At 43.2% G+C, this 20,262-nt stretch overlaps 1 protein-coding gene across 1 annotated transcript in view; it reads right to left on the bottom strand.

Annotated features, from left to right (window-relative positions):
* PPP1R14C (protein phosphatase 1 regulatory inhibitor subunit 14C) overlaps positions 1-20,262 on the bottom strand; it is a 59,535-nt gene that overhangs the window by 1,577 nt on the left and 37,696 nt on the right. The window contains exons 2-3 of the mRNA XM_063329290.1: positions 15,392-15,475; positions 14,032-14,064 (exon numbers count right to left, since the gene is read on the bottom strand). Of these exons, the coding sequence (XP_063185360.1) occupies positions 14,032-14,064; positions 15,392-15,475 (117 nt within the window). The remainder of the gene's footprint in view (positions 1-14,031; positions 14,065-15,391; positions 15,476-20,262) is intronic.

The following is a 20,262-nucleotide window of genomic DNA, read 5'->3' as shown; positions in this document are numbered from 1 at the left end:
CTACCAACTGTTGGATCAAGCAAAATCTACGGCTGGATACAATGCAGATAGTCAGACTTTCACGGTTTAAGCCTGCACAGAAATCAGCAATCCTGCCAAAAGAGGTGTTTCTTTCACCACTCTCCACACCAGCACTTGCATTTTGGTTGGCTGCATACTCAGCTGGAACAGAAAGCTGATCTGGCTAAAAACTCAGCTGTTTTTCCTCTTGCCCTGCTACTTTCCAAGCTGGCTCAGCTCTCCAACCAGGCTCACCACTCAGCCCCACACCAACATTCATGAGACAAGGCAGGAACAAGGAGCTTATGCTGGGTGAAACTGGTTGTGGAGCTCAGTGAATGACACTGTTCTGAGGGAAAAAAAAAAAAATATTAATGGACCAAGTCTTTATTCATATTTTCCCCAGTTTCAGCACATGCTTTCTTTTTAAATTGTGAGAGAACTGAAGCTTACAGAGTTGCAACATTATCTGAAATCCTTTTGGTATATGATTTCTTATAATAACTGCAGATGCATTAAAAGCTAAATCAACCCCTTACTGTCATATTGGGAGAATAATGTTTACCCACAGTACTATGTATACACCTAAAAAAAGGTTCTTATCATTAGATCATTTAGCTATAAACAGGAAATGCAATTATGAATTTAGTCAGTCAGGTTGATGTGAAAGGACAAAATGCATGACTTCCTAGATGAATGCTTGAGGCTAAAAATTCCAGTGAACAAGGTCAACACCTAAATGACAACACAGTACCTTTCAAAAAAAAGTCACATTGAAACATATATTACCCAGGTGCTACACTGTGCAGGAAAGTCTCTGTAAATGTGTATTTTAACTTAAGAAAGATGTTAGATCTTTCTGGTGGGACCACAGTGCTGGCAGGTATCACCCCAACAGAGCATTTTCCTTTCCTGACAGTTTATGCATGTCTATACTGTACTGCATGTACTGTTGCACCGTGGTTACTACTGCACCAACACTAGCTGTGGCTTCAACTAACAGCAGCAAAGACAGTGCAGCACACACATCAGCGTGGGCTACAAACACTCACCAAGAAACCTTTTATGTTCTGGCCTCCACTACTGAACTAACTAGATCAAGGCCAGTACAGGAATACATCTATACATACCAGTATTGCGCTTCTCATTTGGGTAGACAGATAGTCTAAAGAGATGATCAGAAAAACAGATTTGTTAAGACCCCAAATCCTCCACCCTCCATCCTTCAGAAGCTGTCTTTTTCCGCATAGGCACAAGCCACTACAACAATATCTACTCTAAACTTGTCAGAGTACAGTACTTATCCATTCTGAGGTCAGAAAAAGGAAAATTCACAGCTTTCAATGCACTATGCATTGGTTCTGTGTTATCGTTTCATCATTGTAAAGACCTGCTAGATAATGCAAAACTAATATGGCATGGTGCTGTTTAAAACATAAATACACTTTAGGATTTTTCACTATCAAACTTAAATGAAGCCCTGCAGTGAAATCATAGAATCATAGAATCATAGAATCATAGGGTTGGAAGGGACCTCTGGAGATCATCTAGTCCAACCCCCCTGCCAGAGCAGGGTCACCTAGAGCAGCTTACACAGGAACACGTCCAGGTGGGTTTTGAATGTCTCCAGAGATGGAGACTCCACCACCTCTCTGGGCAGCCTGTTCCAGTGCTCTGCCACCCTCAGGGTAAAGAAGTTCCTCCTCATGTTTAGGTGGAACTTCCTATGTTCCAGTTTGTGCCCATTGCCTCTTGTCCTGTCCCCGGGCACCACTGAAAAGAGCCTCGCCCCATCGTCCTGACACCCACCCTTTAAGTATTTATAAGCGTTGATAAGGTCACCCCTCAGACGTCTTTTTTCCAGACTGAAGAGACCCAAATCCCTCAGCCTTTCCTCATAAGAGAGGTGTTCCAGTCCCCTAATCATCCTCGTAGCCCTCCGCTGCACCCTTTCCAGCAGTTCCCTGTCCCTCTTGAACCGGGGAGCCCAGAACTGGACACAGTACTCCAGGTGCGGTCTCACCAAGGCAGAGTAGAGGGGGAGGATGACCTCCCTTGACCTGCTGGCCACGCTCCTCTTGATGCACCCCAGGATGCCATTGGCCTTCTTGGCCACAAGGGCACATTGTGACTCATGGTCATCCTGTTGTCCACCAGGACTCCCAGGTCTCTTTCCACAGAGCTGCTCTCCAGCAGGTCAGCACCCAACCTGTACTGGTGCATGGGGTTGTTCCTCCCCAGGTGCAGCACCCTACACTTGCCCTTGTTGAACTTCATAAGGTTTCTCTCTGCCCAGATCTCCAACCTGTCCAGGTCTCTCTGTATGGCGGCACAGCCTTCCGGTGTGTCAGCCACCCCTCCCAGCTTGGTGTCATCAGCAAACTTGCTGAGGGTGCACTCTATCCCCTCATCCAGGTCATTGATGAATATGTTGAACAGGACTGGACCCAGTACTGACCCCTGGGGAACACCACTCGTCACTGGTCTCCAACTAGACTCTGTGCCCCTAATCACAACCCTCTGAGCTCTATCTTTCAACCAGTTTTCTATCCACCCCACTGTCCATTCATCTAACCCACACTTCCTAAGCTTCCCTATGAGGATGCTGTGGGAGACCGTGTCAAACGCCTTGCTTAAGTCAAGGTAGACCACATCTACCGCCCTCCCCTCATCTATCCATCTAGTCATGCCATCGTAGAAGGCTATCAGGTTAGTCAGACATGATTTCCCCCTGGTGAATCCATGCTGAGTACTTCTGATAGCTTTCCTTTCCTCCACGCGCCTTGAGATGACACCCAGAACGAGCTGTTCCATCATCTTTCCAGGGATGGAGGTGAGGCTGACCGGCCTGTAGTTCCCCGGCTCCTCCTTCTTGCCTTTCTTGAAGACTGGAGTGACATTGGCTTTCCTCCAGTCCGCAGGCACCTCGCCTGTTCTCCAGGACTTTTCAAAGATGATGGAGAGCGGCCCAGCAATGACTTCCGCCAGCTCCCTCAGCACTCTCGGGTGCATCCCATCAGGGCCCATGGACTTGTGAATATCTAGATGATCTAATTGGTCCCTCACTCGCTCCTCCTCAACCCAAGGGAAGTCGTCTTCTTTCCCTGTTACTTTATTCAATGCCTGGGACTCCTGAGGGCTGGGCCGAGCAGAAAAGACCGAAGCAAAGAAGGCATTCAGTAACTCTGCCTTCTCCACATCCTCCGTCACCATGACTCCTGCCTCATTCAGCAGTGGGCCTACAACTTCCCTGGTCTTCCTTTTGCTTCCAATATACTTGTAGAAGCTCTTTTTGTTTTGCTTGATGTCCCTAGCCAGGTCTAATTCCAAGGCGGCCTTGGCTTTCCTTGTTTCATCCCTGCACGCTCTGGTGGCATTCTTGTAATCCTCCCAAGGGGTCAGTCCCTTCTTCCACTTATTATAAACTTCCTTCTTCCACTTGAGCTTTTTCTGAAGCTCCCTGCTCAACCATGCAGGTCTCCTGCGTCCCTTGGCCGATTTCTTTCTCTTAGGGATGCACCGATCCTGAGCTTGGAGGAAGTGGTCTTTGAATATCAACCAGCTTTCTTGAGCCCCTTTGCCTTCCAGAGCCCTAGCCCACGGGATCTCTCCAAGCAGTTTCTTAAAGAGGTCGAAGTTAGCCCTCCTGAAATCCAAGGTTGTAATTTTACTTCTTGTTGTTGTTTTGTGGATAGTACCCATGATCCTGAACTCAATCATTTCATGATCACTACAACCTAGGGTGCCCCCAACCTTAATGTCCTCCACCAATCCCTCTGTGTTTGTCAGTACCAGGTCCAGGAGTGCTCCTCTCCTTGTCGGCTCCTGTACCACCTGTGTCAAAAAGTTGTCATCAATGCACTGGAGGAGCCTCCTGGACTGTGCATGCCTGGCTGTGTGGTCTTCCCAGCAGATATCGGGGTGATTGAAGTCCCCCATGAGAACCAGGGCCTGCGCTTGCGAGGCTACCTTCAGTTGTCTGTAGAAAGCCTCATCAGTCTCCCCATCCTGATCAGGTGGCCTGTAATAAACACCCACAACAGTGTCCCTCATATTTGCCTGTCCCTTAATCCTCACCCATAAGCTCTCAACCCGCTCTTCATCCGCCCCTAGTGAGAGCTCGATGCATTCCAAATGCTCTCTCACATAGAGTGCAATTCCACCACCACGCCTCGCTGGTCTGTCTTTCCTGAAAAGGACATAGCCATCCATGACAGCATTCCAGTCATGCGAGTTGTCCCACCACGTCTCAGTAATTGCAATGAGATCATGGCCCCGCAACCGCACACAGACCTCCAGCTCTTCCTGCTTATTCCCCATGCTGCGTGCATTGGTGTATAAGCATTTCAGAGAGGGAGTTGTGTGTGTAGTTTTGACCCTTGAGATGTGGTGTGCCTTCTGGCTTTCAGAAATACTGGCACACTGGCCCACGAGCGCTGAGCAACTACACCCTGGCACCTCACCAGCAAGCCCAGTACCATCCCCACCCCCCTTCAGATCTAGTTTAAAGCCCTCTCAATGAGCCCCGATAACTCTTGTCCTAGAACCCTTTTTCCCCTGGAGGTCAAGGTATTCCTGCCTGCTACCAGCAGGCCAGGCGTTTTGTAGATCAGGCCATGATCAAAGAACCCAAAGTCCTGCTGGCAGCACCAAGCTCGAAGCCAGGCATTGATCTGCTGGGTCCTTCTATTTAGCCCCTCATCATTCCCCGCAACTGGGGGAATAGACGAGAACACAACTTGCGCTCCCGATCCCTTGACCAGCCGTCCCAGGGTCTTGAAATCTTTCTTCATTGCCCTTGGACTTCTTCTCGTTACCTCGTCGCTGCCTACCTGAAAGAGCAAAAGCGGATAGTAGTCTGAGGGCCGTACCAGGGAAGGAAGCATCCTCTTCACGTCCTTGACCCGGGCCCCAGGGAGGCAGCAGACCTCCCTATGTACCGGGTCCGGCCTGCATATTGGGCCTTCTGTTCCCTTCAGTAATGAGTCACCTATGACAAGGACCCGTCTTTTCTTCTTTACCGCAGAGGTTTTGATGCAGGGGGAGGTCTGACTAGACCTTGCTGACGGCTCCAGGGTAGGAGAAATAGGAGAAGTATTGTGCTCGTCATCATCCAGGTTCCTCTGTAGAGCACTGTACCTGTTAAGTAATGGCACCTGGGAAGATGGGGTAGTCATCGGGCAGTCTCGAGTGCAGCGCCTGTTGCGCCGCGCAGGAACTTCCTGCCATTGCCCCCTGTCCTCCAGGTTACCGCCTTCAGTTGAGGTGAGAGAGGATATGGAGCTCTCTGTTGCAGGGGTTCTATCTGCCTGCTGGGTTTCTGTCATGGGATGCAGGATTCTGCTCCAGGAATCTATCTCCCTCTCGCATTCCCTGATGCTCCTCAACCTACTTACCTCCTCCCTGAGCTCCATGACTACTCGGAGAAGATCCTCTACCTGAGCACATCTCCTACAGGTATGCCCATCATTGCCATCTGACACTGGCGTAAGAGCAGGGCATACCCTACAGCCCGATGTCTGTGTGGTAGCATGTTCCCACAAGAGCTCCGTCTGAGAGGCGGCATCAGACCTGGTGGTTGTGGAGCTCATGGACACCACAGTCATCTTGCGAGTAGTTACCATCACTACCTAGCCGGGTTAGCAGTCTTTCAGCTCTGTCCTGCACGAACTGCTGTGCAGACCGCTGTGATTGGACTGGTGTGTCACACCCTGCTTGGCCGCCCCCTTCTCCAGCCCAGGAAGTACACTCTCGTTGTGGTGCACCTGGGTGATACCTCGGGTCACACCCAGGGAACGCCCACTTGCAGCTCGCTTGCTCAGTGTTTGCTCGCTGCGCTCCCAAGGGGTTTCTTTTATGAGGGGAGAGAGTGGTCCCACCCTCTGCTCGTTAACACCTGCCGCCGGGGGTGGTGGCTCCGCCCTCGGCTCCTCAGCTGCCCCCGCCTCCAGAAGGGCCGGGTACCGGCTCGGGCTGGTCCCTTTTCCTGGCTTTAAAAGCCTCAAAAACGAGCCCCTGGCTGTTTCTTTGCCGCGATTTCCTTCCCCAGCACAGACTTACCTGCACTGGAGCTGATCTCCTCGGCAAAATCATTATAGAAGTAAACTCTCTAAAGTGATCTTAAAAGGTTTTTACTTGGGATTAATGCAATTAGTATTGCTTTTCAACAGCTCTTTCCATAAAAAGCTATACCCCCATGCCAAAACATCAGATTAAGACAGCTTTGGGAAGGAACGGACTGAGTTCAGTTCTTCCCTTTGGAAGACTTTATTAGCTGTCTGTTAAAGCCACAGATACTCTACACTATCTTCACTCACCATCAAGGCAGCAACAGGACACTGCAACTGGAAACTGTCCAACTACTTCACAGAAGTTGAAAGTAAGAGCCTTACAGGAAGAAGGGGCATTTGCAGAGTGGGCAGGAAAATCTATGGCAATCTGACTGTGCCCATTTGGGATACCCCTGTTTGAGAGGCACCTCTGCCATTTCTCTGTCTGTTTTCTCCCGCAACTCAGAAGAGTTTGGAGCAAGTTTCCCTTGGACATGAAACAGATAGGGGTCAGTTGCTTTTTAACAGAACATCACAGTAAGGGAGGGGAGCTCCTCTCCTTATACTCTGAAGCAGTACCACAAGCACCTTCTTTTGCAAAACAAAATATTTGCCTGAAGTTTCCAAGCAAGTTTCACACCACCTAGAAACTTCTTAGTACTGCCAAAATAATCCAAAATGTAGGGGCAACCCCCTAAGCAGACCTGAAGTAATTGAGGCTATTCTATAAGGAAGAGGAAGGAAGCTGTATTCACTTGAAGTACGTATAATAATTGAAAATGCTTTACTTGGGAACTATTTTTTGTGAAATAAGGGTTTGCAGTACCAAACAGTAAAACCCAATGAGCATTTTATACATGACAGACATTTTCCACAATGCAGTAGGGTTGTTGTGCACATCCCATGGGTGTACGAACCACAGCATTGGTTCAGTACCTTTCTGATTTAAGTACCATTTTGCATCTGACACTTGCATGGAGCCAGCTGTGCTCTGGTGCTTGTGCCTTTCTTGTTTTGCAGCTCCCCATCAAGGAAAGGCAGCATTCTAGCAAAGACACACATTTTCCCTCTTGGAGGCAGGAAAGGAGACTTCGCAGCATTTCAATAAGCCTTCACTTTATAACTAACCAACTCAGCTTTATGACAGTAATACCCGTTTGTTTTCTCTAAACATCACTCAAAAATCGCAGTTTTATTCCTTGTGGACATTTGAGTCAAGGCTTAATATAAGGCTTAATATCCACATCTATCTCAACCTCATACACAAACATTTTACACAGCGCATTTTACTGAAATCCCCTCTAGGAGATATGATGAAGTTTAGCATCATGCATTTGAAAGCTGATCATGTACCAATCTATGTTAAAAGTAGTTCTGTAACACAGGTTGGATTATCTACTTATATATACTTACATAATACTTATTTAACTCAGAGAGCTGGAAGACATTTAACAATAATTCAGCTAAATATTCAAGAACTTAGGAATTATTCCTTGGAGGGCTACAGCCAGAAATACACAGGACAGATCTACTTTCAGTAGAAGAAAAATCTTGTACCAGCGCTTTGGGCCTTGGTAAGTGGAAAAAAAAAAAGGGGCAAAAATGTACACAAACTCAGTTTAAATTCTTTTTAGATTTTCTGCAAGACGACCACCTTTAAATACAGTTTTGTAACAAATATTGAGAGTCCTGTTGATTTATAATACAGAATCATTGTTTCTAGAATATGTCTTTCTAATCCTAAAGGCAAATTTGAATGAGAGACAGACTAAATCTATAGTTCATTTGAACTTATCTATAGTCAGCCTTAGCCATTTGCCTTCTCCCTTCTGTAACACTTCCCCTTGAATCAAAGGCATTCAGTTTAGCAAAAGCATTCATCTAATGTAGAATAAGAAAAATAAAGACTGCAAACAAAAATGCTAATTCAGGAACAGGATGGAAATCACTTTACCTCTCTGCTTTGGAGGTGTGATTCATTGTTTTAATGAGGTCATTTGACAGACAATGAATTCCAGGCTCCCTATTCAAGTCTTCCAATTAATTCTAGAAGCTAATTAGACTGTCTCTCCAGATTTCCCTTCCACAAGCAGTACACATGTAGTAAGACTAATTCTTAAACGAAAGTTTAAGGTTTCTAGTCCTCCTGCTTCACTAGAGCATGAAATGAATCCTAAACCAGCTTTCCTTCACGCCTTACTTCCCTGCAGCCAAGTCAAAAATCAAGATTTCCTTGACTGTGTGCCCAAGACTATTTCCTGGAGAGAGCCTGATTGGCTGGATGTAAAAAGTAAAGTCAGCCTGGAGAGCAATCCCCACAGCTACTTGGGGAAGAAACTAAGCAATAGCTCAAAAATGCTATCTGAATGGGAAGGAAAAAAAATAAGGAAAACCAAGAAAGACAGAGAGGGAACCCTACTGCTAAACATCTTCCCTTCCACACAGGCTCAAACCTGAAACCAGTCGCACAGGAAGAAAGGAACTGACGAGGCTTTGGGAGAACGGGGCCAGAAGCTGCCTTCTATTAGCAAGAACTGGTGCAGCATCTCTGCAGCCTCCCATCAGCACAGCCTCTTCAGTGAGGCCAACGCACCATCAGTGCCCAGAGGAGGACAAGACACAGCAATTTAGCTTCTTGGTGAGCCCTGTACATACTACAAAGCTTAGCTATGATCAAGACATGCAGTCCAGTTATTCTCCAATTCGGCAGCACGTAAACAAGCACAGCTTATTCTCATCAAATAAGTGTTTGTTCCTCCATTCTTACAGTATTGCTATTGGTATTTGTAAGTCGTATTTGTCAGTACCCACAGAAATGAAAACATGCAAGCTTAATTTCCTTCAACACTGTAGTACAATATAGGGCAGATCTCAGCAGGCATATAAACAGTTTTAGTTCACTGAATTCAGAGTGGTCAAATGGATGAACAAGAAATCATGTTTTTCTAGAAATGCCTCTGTCTGCATTGCTTTTAAATATGCATGTTTCTTAACTTTTTTCTTTACAAAATGTTATATTTTATTTCAAGTAATGTGGACACATAATACAGTTACTGTGGCTTAATAATTTACCACCCATCAGCTGAGCTGCAATAAATGTCTATGAGCTCCTAGGCTTGCCCAGATGTGAGGCAGTACACTGCACTGAGGCTTTACAACACATCTTTAGTTACTCTTGCTTCATATGGGTATCCTGTGCCTTGCAACTATATTTAAAAAAAAAACATAGTAACATTACCTTGAAATAGTTCATGACACAGTAGGACAAAAAAAATATATGATCCTTCAAAAGTTCAGAAGTTTCATTTCAGAAGGACTGAGCTTTCTATTTATGTCTGCATACTAAATACATACATTATCTGAAGACATACCCAAAATAGTTTTTAGTTTTAAAAACCACAGTGCCTGGACCACTCTAAAAAGCTGCATCACAAGCCTATCACTTGCTCCAACTAGGAATGAAACTTGGGGAAACATACAGCTAAGCAAATGCATATCTGCCTTTCTCAAAATTAAGTGTTAAGAGCTGCTGAAATAGTCCAGCCACTGAAGTAACCAAGTAGTCAGTGACTTAAATATCTGCCAAAATTCTCCAGAGAATATGCACAACAATTTAACATAGTTTGTTTGGAAACTATATTAAAAGTTAAAAGTTCCCAGCAAAACAGCTTTCTTTTATGATGTAACTTCATCTCCTTTTTCTCCCATTTTGCACCGAGTGAAGAATTATACCAACAAGATGGTCTAGATAGATTTAGTCCTGAGTGGGAGAGATCTCAAGTCCATTTGCCTGAAGCTTTGTATATTCCTATGAGAAAAGAAAGAAGCTACGAAACCCGAAATCCAATTTATCCAGTTTTCTTCAAAGATTAGTTATCTACAGGCATTGTGTAGTTCAACTGCATCTTTCCAAGTCAGTAAACATAAGAATTGCGCACTCATTGGATTTCTCTCCCATAGCAGTTGAAGAGTCTCCTTGTCATTTCTCCTGTCATCACTTTGGCAGTTCCACCAGCAGAAGCTCTAACTCCCATCAGACACAAATATTTCAGATTTTCTCCAAAGCCCAGTCAAAATGGGTGGTCTTGCTGCTACCAATAGCAGAGATACAATAACAGATTTAGCCAGCCTCCTTCAAAGTGGATATCTTGACAAAACCTCATTGATTTCATGTCCACAGCAGTCTTCCTATTCTAAATAAGAGTCTATTGTCAAGTATCAAACCCCCTATCATCAAGATTACAGATTATATTTCAGTTTCTTTGTTAGCATCACTGCTAACATGAGACTCAAAATTCCCTGTGACCTACATTAAGATTCTCCATCCTATAGACAGAACTGAGACAGCAACTTGACAAAGGTCTGAGTGGGATTTTCCATAGGTGACACATGGCTTTTAGTGAAGCACTGGCTGCTCTTGCACATGAGTGATGCAGGAAGATGCTGCTGCTCCCTGTTCCTTTTCAAGCACAAAAGTTCAGATCCAAGGTTTGACCAAGGCACTGATTTTGCAGATAGTATACCCCTTTAAGTTTGTGCAGTCCTAAAAATGAGTTGCTGTTCTCTCAAGTCAAGCCTTGTCTTATGGCAAGACAACATGACATGTACTTTTTTTGAACTAGGTATGATAGTAACAGAAAAGAAAAGGGGAAGCAGAGAAAGCATAAACTGTTTGAAGAATAATTCTAGCACTGTTTAATTTTGCATGGTGGGAAGACGATCACCATGTGTCAAAGCACTGTCTACATTTGAGATCCCAAAGCCTACTATGGCTTGAGTCAGGCAGCTACTCAACTTCTCTTCAACGAGTGAAACTTCACTTCATAGAGCAAGGAGACTGTGGCTCAAGTAAAAGGATGTAAAGTATAAATACGAGTCACATATTGCAGTGATTAATACAAATAAAAATGTATACTTTACAGTTTGCTAGTTACCAACTGTATCTCTTAGCCACTGTGGTTTGTTTTGTTGTTTTTTTTTTTTTTAATTTTCATGTTTGTAGAAACAGCCCAGTTGGAAAATTGTGCCCAGAAATTATTTTTAGTTTCTGACACACTTTACAAAACTAACTTTTAATGACTGAATGACACATCAGCCACATTGCATATGAATCTTGATTAGCAAATCAACATTTTAATTTAAGGATCATTAATGTAAACTCAAATAGCACCCAAAAAATCATACTGACACTTTGCTGATTAACCTTTAGTTGTCTTGTTTGAGTAAACCACATGACTCTTTACAACAAGATGCCCACGTTAAGCATATTTCCATACAAATTAAAACAGCTGTAACTGCTACATTTTAAAATTTTAGAGCCCATTAGCTTTATTTCTCTTAGAAGAAAGGTTTCATAGCAGTTCCTTGTAAGTTACTGTCAGCTACTATCTTTAGCCAATTTATTGAAGAGGCTAAGAATTCCTTCCAACTTTCAAGTGACCTGGATAACTCTGCTTCTTCTGATGAAAAGTCAATCCATAATACATGCCAAAAAAAAAAAAAAAAAATCGGTCTTTCCTTAACCTTTAGTCTAAATAGAAGACACTAAGAAGACCGACTTAAGATATACTTTTGGGATTTTGTTGTTGGTTTTTTGCTTGTTTTTAAACAGATGGGATAAGAGCTTCAAGTTATTAACCTTTCTGCCTGTATTATTTCTCCTTATGTTCTGAACAGTGGAGACATCACATTACATAATTTTTTCCCCAGTTAGGGATTACTGCCTTTTGCAAACTGTATAACTCTTCATGCTAAAATCCTAGTGCACTTGATTGGCTGTATTTGATTGGTCATGAGAAATGCCATCAGCTCGCATCCATTCTCCACAAATCTTCTAGAAATCCTTTCACAAAGCAATTACCTCAATAGTTTTGAGGTCTGCAAATATGAAAGGATTGCAGATTTTCTAGACAAGGTATGGATCCTCATATAGCAAGTTTAAGCCAACTTAAAGGATCTTCTTAGTCCACAAATGACAGGTTACAAATCACTGTTTTTAAGTGGCCTAAGTTAGCAGTCGTGCAGTATTACTGGGCTTATCATGCTACAGATGAAGAAAAGCTGCTGTTACGAAAAACAGTCCTGGGAAGCGACTCTCATTTTGGCAACTATCCTCACAGATGAGAGGAGCACTTAATCCACTCCATTTGGCTATCTCAAAAGATTTGTCAAGGAAGATGGATATTCTCCCAGGTAAAGGAGCTGCCTCCATCCCATCAACAGAGGGCTGAAGAGGCAGGTCACAAGTTCAGTGTTAAAACCTCACCTTGATTCAAGTGCCTCGAGGGCAGTCAAGCACACACATCCAGGACATTGTTTCCTGTGAACTGCCATACCTACTCGATTTACCAGTATTTCCTGCAGTTCTAAGACCCAGGTTTCCAGTGGAAAACTCACTAACATCTGTTATGTACCTTCATAAGAGCTCTGAAATTTGTCCTTGCATTAAGGATCAAGCTTCAGAGCTAAGAAAAAGAATTTATATTTCATGTTCAATGAAGGAGGAAGAAGGGTAATTATTTAATTCTCTGCCTTCATCATCCACCTTCAGATAACACAGAGATAAGAAGTCAGCACAGAAGTGGCTGCTAAACTCTTGGCAACCTGTTCCTCTCACCCACTCATGACCCCACTTTGTCTCGCCAGCCTGTGACAAGAACCACGTCAGGCTCCACATGCCATAGCAGTCTTCGCACCTATCTTACAAAGAACAACTAAGGTTCAACAGCACTTGCTGAGAGACGCCTGGAGGAGGCTGACAGGGGTCATCTGTAGCATAGTATTACTACGTTGATACATCTGAAGACTTGATTTTTTGCCCTGGCATCTCCATAATGGGAGATGCGTGTTATCTGCTGTAAAGAAACCAAGGCACAACATAGACCAAGCTATACAAATGTTACCATGCAAGTCTTTCTGGGTCAATTCCCTGCACTGTCAAAAAGTTAGTACCAGCAATTGCAATAGCAGCTCTGGAGCATTTTCCCAATCTACGACAGGAATCAATAAAAATGGGAAAGCCCTGAAAAAAAGTCTGACGGACAGGGAAGCATCTATTTAACCACACCAGCGGTTCTTCCTGACAGCCTGACTATCCTTAAGCCCCAGTAGTGTAAGTGGCTACAGCTGCAGATGTTACAGAGGAACCAAGCTATATGCAGCCTTGTTTCAAAAAGCAAATGCCTGGTTTCTAGTCATGCACAGCTGAAAGGTCCCTGACTAGCGGAATCCTGTAAGCCGCCCAACTCTACTAAATACCACACAGCAGCCACTGGTGGGAAAGCACTGACTCTATAAATTGAACCAAGAAACTGACCCACAACCTAGACTTTTTTTTTTCCCCCACAATGAGTTCAAGGTTTTGTTACAATATTTATTCTTCCTAATTAGCACACATTACTATATAAGAAGTAGGCCATATTGGCACTGGGCACAATAATAGATATTCAAATTGAAAGTTGAGTACTCTTAAAATCCTGCTTGTTCAGGTTATCCCACAGTTGTATTCAAGTCCATTCACAAAAACAATTAGCTGAGCTGCATATCTACATAACAGTTCTCAGAATAAACAATTTTACTGTCAGAGGTAAAATTAAATGGCTTCACATTGAGGAGCACGGTCTGTCTCTCAAGTTGACATTTCATGCAAATATAGTAGAGTTTTAACCATCTGATGAGAATTACATTTAGTTCTCTTGTAACATGCCAGCTTTAAGCATCAGTAAAGTCAATAAGGACATTATGGAAGACAATATTGATACTTCAGCTGGAATGAACAGCAGTTCCTCTACAGGGCCCCATCCTGTTCCTACTGTAGTCAAGTGACAGACCCAAACATTCCCAGGATGTAAATCCCCAAGCCCATCAGCTCCTCATTAACATTCCCATATCTACTTTATCATAAGTATAAAAAAAATTTACTTTAGCTTCAACATAGCTACACTTTCAACACACGAGTAGTATTTAAGAAAAGTCTTTTTACCTCTGTTGGTTTGTAGCAATCTACAAGAGTTTCCTAGAAGCAAAATATGAAAGTGTCAGTTCCAATACAGAATAACAGTGAACATAAACAAGTCTACAGTATGAAACCTGGCAAGGGAATGGGGAAAGAAAAAGGACCAAGAACCAAGAATCACTGGATGAAGATGCTACTGAAAAACAAGCATTACAGCAAGTCACCTTTGCTCCTAGGTGGATCACAATGATTTTTAACAGGACAGAAATTATGGCTTCTTCCTCCAGGTTGGAAGTTACAAAATTCCCCTCTCCAAGAAAAACTGAGGAGAATCCAAGAACATTTGTCCCAGCAATGCACATGTGAAAGATAGCTTTCTGTGAGGGCACCACAGTCTTCGCAACACAGAAATACAGACATTAGCTAGGTGGGCCTTCCTAGCAGGGCAGCTGCAGCAGCTAGTTTAGGTATAAGCAGCAAAGCTATTTACAAATGTTGAGTGAACAGCCTGGGGCCATGCCCCATGTCTCTGTTGCTGGGCAGTGGGCACTAAGAGAAGGGTGCCGAGAGGCACTGCAAGCCAGATGCAGTGCATCTAAGCACCACTTTAGTCAACTCCCAGAAGTGAACTGAGGGCAAATGCCTGCTCTGGGACAGGTTTCCTTCCTTTAGCACATCTGAAAAGATTATAAAGAGAGACCCTTATATTGGTTTTATATCTTGATTTAGATATATGTATCTCTTAAGACAATGATGTTTCTTTTCTTCTCATCCTCATTCTTCCATTCATTAATTTTTACCTCAAGCAGGATTCAGAGAATTAGAGAACTGGTTTGAATTGTATAATTTCAGCAGACAGCTTCTGAATTTCCCTACTAAATCCTGCTGATGATGATCTTATCTTTTTGTTGAGCTTTTAGACAACTTACTCCATGGGTTCCGATTTCTAGCTAGTATAGACAGAGAAACAATTTCCAACAATCTTAAGGACAAAGGAGGATTTCTGGTCTGTATATGAACATATGTATATTTCTGCTGCAGTGATATCTGGTCATCATAAGTGACTCTCAGCCACATAATTTTTCTATGTGACTTATTTTTCTGTTCTTTATTTTATATACCTGTAAAAATTAGAATGAGTCTAATCTGTCTCAGCATATCTTTGAGCTTTTATTTACTCCTGTTACCACCTACCTTCCAGAAATTGTTCATCCTAAAGGATTTTGATTAACTTTGTACAGACCAGTAGATTATGCTAAACTCAGGCTTAGGAACCCTCCTCTCAGTTCTACTTCTACACTTACAGTTGATTCAGTCAAACACAAGGTATGGACCCAGATACCTTAGTTCAGCCACATTCCAATTTAAAATTAGAAAATAACATTACCTGTAATTTGAGAGCTCTCTCCTCTTCATTGGCTGCATCAAGAAGGTCATCAATGTCAATTTCTACATCTGGCATCTCTTCTTCCTGAAAAGCAAAAAATTCCCCACTCGGTTCATAGAGACATCCTTTTACTAACTCAAAATAAGCCCACTGATAACACAGATAACCCCAGACAAGAAGGAAATCAGTAAGGGGTGGTGGCTTGATTCCTTGATCCCAGGCCAGCAGAAGGCCAAGTCCCAGCCACATAGGAGGCTGCAGCTCTCAAGCAACTTTCCCTCACAGTTGGGAGTTCTGTTACAAACCCATGCCCAGCAGCACAAGTCATGTTATTCTCACAGTACTGAGCAAGAGGATGAAGAAGAGGAAGTAGATAAGAGCTGCAGCAAGCCACAAAATTGCTTCAGAAACATTATTGATTGGACTGCATATTTTGTTACACTACAGAAGATCTCCCTTGCTTAAAGTTAGCTTACAAGAATGACATACATGCCCCACCAGAAGAGCTCAAATTTCCAGTGCCTGCAGTGAAGCAAAAAGTCTAAGGCATAGAGTATTTTAGAGAAATTTGTTTTTAAACCTCCTCCACCCATACACTTCTCCCTTTGCATCACCAGCACGTCAGACACGTTGTTCCCTGAGTCAGAGCAGCAGTCCACACATTTTGAAGGACCCCTGAGCTCTGGAATCCCAATGAGAATTCACTATCCACAGGTATCACCATTTATTCCACTTACAATTATGCAGAAAAATATTCTGCTGGACATTTTTTGCATTTTCTCATCATAAAAGGCACTTCACAAAGGTAAAGTAGCACTTCACTGCACATACAAAACACCCTGGTCTCAGCCTCTCCCCAACACCAAGTCCCACCCTCACAGTGGCCTCAAGGTGACAGAATACAGCCCCTGCTGCATCCAAGCCAATGCATGGGTGCTGCGAGTCTGTCCCCTCCCACAAGTACACTGTCATCGATCAGCTCACTGGTGCTGCATCACCTTGGCACCTCCTGAATGAAAGCAGGGACCTGAAAGTGTCCAAAGGGAAGGGTGGATTTGAGAGTCAGGATGAAGCAACAAGACCACTATCCCCAGCAGCAGCTGTCTTGTACCTCAACACTTTTCAGATCCTTTAGTGTGAAATAAATCACCAGCTCCAATAGCAACTGCCACAGGGAACACCAAAATTCTACTGGACAAATGAAGGGTCCAAATATTAGCAGAGACAACAAGTTAGCTCAAGTTAACCTAATGAAAGTTAAGTACTTAAGTGCCAAACAACTATGTCAGAAGCTCCAGCCAAAGTGTCAACTGTTCAACATTTATTTGGGTATGAGGAGGAAGGACACAAGTAGGTTGATTAAATTCCCCATTCCTCACCTCTGAAGGAAAGCATGCAGGAGGAGCACAATAGCACAGCCACACAGGCTATTAGACCCAGTCAAAAATACACAAAGCCCGTCCTTTGCCCAATTAGCAGGTTCACTCTTGCAGCATGCATTTTAGTCAGAAAGGAAGTGTAGGCATTTGCCAAGATGAATCATAAAAATACTAGTTACTGTAACACAATCTGACAATAAGGGACTTTCTAACCTAATGCTATAGACTCATTAGCAATTTAAATAACGGGAGGAAGAGGAGAGAAAACAGTCTTCCACAGACTATAATGATATTCAGTAAGCGCCAGCAGAATTGGAAAGGATAAAGATTAATCCATAACATATACTCACTTAGTAGCTTACTATCCCAACTCTACACTAAGAACCAGAAATTCCCCAAATAGACAGTAAGCCTCCTGAACATTTTATCTAAGCAGCTCGTTACAAATACTGTTAAGATGGGGTGCCTGGAGTTACCATTAATACTGTAAACTTATCAAAATACGTATCCATGGATCTGCATAAATGCCAATTCTGCATCTGTCTGCGCTCAGAAGTACTGTTCAGCACACTGAATATTTTGTCGGGTACACATTTTGCATTCTTGCCTGTCAGAGTGGCATTCTGGCAAACTGAAACAATGTTGAAAGGTGACAGTGAGGGGGAATTCCCTAGAAGGTAGCTAATGCTTTTTGTGATCACACTTCATTGAAGCTGAGCACTCCTGAAAGGTTAGTTTTACTCTGATTGGTACCAGTCATGTGGGAGAAATCCTTGCTTCTACCCCTCTTCACTCTTACTTACTTGAAATCAACTTTCTCCTACATCTTCAAGGCTCACACCACCAGTCCAGAGGGCAACTGTACCACTAATTCACTGAAGCTTGGGTATACGAGGTAACACAGCTCTTCTACATCAAGGAAAGCCATAACAAAAAATAAACCAGGAATACTTCAGAAACAAGGGACTAGAGTTGTGTCTGACATACTGGCATTCAATTAAGTTACATTTTCTGTAAAAAAAAAAAATCATGTGTATCTTCATCACTTGACAGCAGATTTGAACTCTGACACACAACACAAATGGAGGGGGGCAGCCCTACTGTGCCTGTATGATCTCAAGAGTTTTATGTTAGGCATGAAAAACGTGCCTGGGTCAGCAGACCAACCACTCCAGTTGCAACCCCAGGGGAGGAAGAAACAGTCGTGTCTTCTGTTTGGTTTTATTGGTGGGAGAAGTGTGATTGATCCTGCTACAACGAAGCAGCTAGATCCAGATTAGCGTGGGGCAAGCCTGAAAGGTGCTGTGCACAGCTCAAGGGTGGTATTTCAAGAGTCTGGTTAGTGCCATGAGGCTGTGCGAGAAAACCAAAGCACTGCCATGTTCTGCTCCAGTGAGAGGGAGACAAGGTGCTGCAAACAGCAGATGACAGGACAAGGGGGGGGAAGAGAAAAGAAGCCACAAGAAGGGAACACCCCCCAGAAAAGCTAAAATAGAAAAGGTGAGGGGGTTGCAGGTGCAAAAACCCATCAATTGAAACAGTTGAGGGAGGGGAGGATGGACACTCCTTTTAAGCACCCTCTCCAGTTTGCATTAACAATGTAGGCAGGGCATTAGCTGATTTCTGCTTGAGTATATAAAAGTCCAAAAATATCACCAAAGTTTGCTTCTGTGCTTTTTAATGCAGCTTAAATTCAACCTTGGAAGATAGCCCCATGGTTATTTAGGTTGCATAAATTCTTTGCAGGCTACTGGCAAGAGACCTTGGGACACAGTCATGCATTTAGTAGTAAATAGCTGTAGCACTTTAAGACATTACAACCTCTCCAACTGTTTGCTATTTAGCCTCTGGCAGAAGTGATCACAGCCCCAACAGCTAATGGAACAGAAACAGGTGAGCATCCCTTAGTGAGACCAGGGAAAAGGTCTGACAGCCTCTGAAAAAACATCCCCACAGCAGCTTAAGCCAAAGGGCTGGATTTTGCGGGGACAGCTGAAGAACACCTGCACACTCCAGTCTGCAGACCCTGAGGACAGCACCTCCAGCACAGCAAGAACAGGTCTGACATCATTACAAGTATTTACTAATTAAACATTTATCTGAGACTTTAAAATTTAAAGGGCAATAGTTGCCCTACGGATAATCTTCCCACCATAAACCCAGCTCTCAAATTAGTCTGCTATCCCTCATCCTCACTGCCCATTCACTGTGCAACACTTCATTTGCAGTGCCAGGAAATAATGAAAATAGGTTTGTTTGGTTTTTACTTTAGATTTTAAGTTTGGGAGAGAAAGGAGAAGTTAAGTGCAGCAAGAAAAGTTAAGGCCATCATTCATATAGTGAGTTTGGAAGCAACCAGAAAGAATGTAAACGACTACGTCATAGAGTCATTCTCTATGACAGCAAGAGAAAGGCGAAGGAAAAGGAGGGAAAGATGACCATACAGTTCAGATGCATTAAGGTTTCAGACTGTATGAATCAGGGATTTCCCTCAAAGTCCTGGAACATGACCGGTGTATGTGATCAAAACCAAACTAGAATATAGAACCAGCTCTTCTGGAAGTATCCATTTCATATATGAAAATATTTATTTCTTAAAAGAGACATAGGCTGGACATCTAATACAGTTAGCTCTAAACAAGTTCATCTGCAGATATGGATGGCAGTGCCCCAATGCAAGACAATTACCATAAGTTACCAGGACTAGAAGACATTAGTGGCATATGTAACCTGGTGGGATTATGAATGGATTGCACTTAGTTTGGGTAAAAGAATACTACCCAATAGTCATTTGTATGAAACACAAAGGGAAAACCCATGTGTTCCTCCTTTCAAAGCATTCAGTTGTTTTGGGGGACTTATGGGCCAGGTCAAAAGTAATAAGAATGAGAATAAAAGGAACAGTTTAAGTATTATGAATCCAGAATCAAAGAAAGCTCTTTTCAACTTAAAGCTAACCCTAGTTAAGTGGAGAGTCAAAATACAACAGCTAAAATAAAGTTGTTTGCAACACAAAAAGGCTGTGAGTGTCTGTTGATTGGTATGAGGAATAAAAGAATAGGAAAGGATGTCACAGACAGCAAGAAAAGACTCCTAAGTACCAGGGCTGGGGACACTTGCAGTAGGAACAAGAATCCAAAGTGGTACAACTCAATTACTACATGACCATATGTTTTGTCCAATCCTAAAATATTAACAACAGTAATGCCATAGGAGCCATGATAATCTAACATTAGACATGCAAAAAATTCTCATTTCTGTTGGTCCAGGTGAAGTGCTTCGTGCAATGGAATATTAGTTTGCACAGTTAATAATCAGCGAACACCTTTAGAATGCTGCTCCCAGTATGATACAATCCTTATCATGCAGTTGCATATCATTTTCTCCCCCATCAGACACTTATCTCATTAGCAACCAGTCAGTTGAATGAAATCTCAAAGGCAACACAGAGTGCGACACTCCACACACCTGAGCACGTGCCATCCAGTCTTG

Source organism: Chroicocephalus ridibundus, chromosome 3 (assembly GCF_963924245.1).
Source record: "Chroicocephalus ridibundus chromosome 3, bChrRid1.1, whole genome shotgun sequence".
Lineage (NCBI taxonomy): Eukaryota > Metazoa > Chordata > Aves > Charadriiformes > Laridae > Chroicocephalus > Chroicocephalus ridibundus.
Note: the sequence above shows the minus strand (reverse complement) of the source record. Positions and strands in the feature narration are given on the sequence as shown.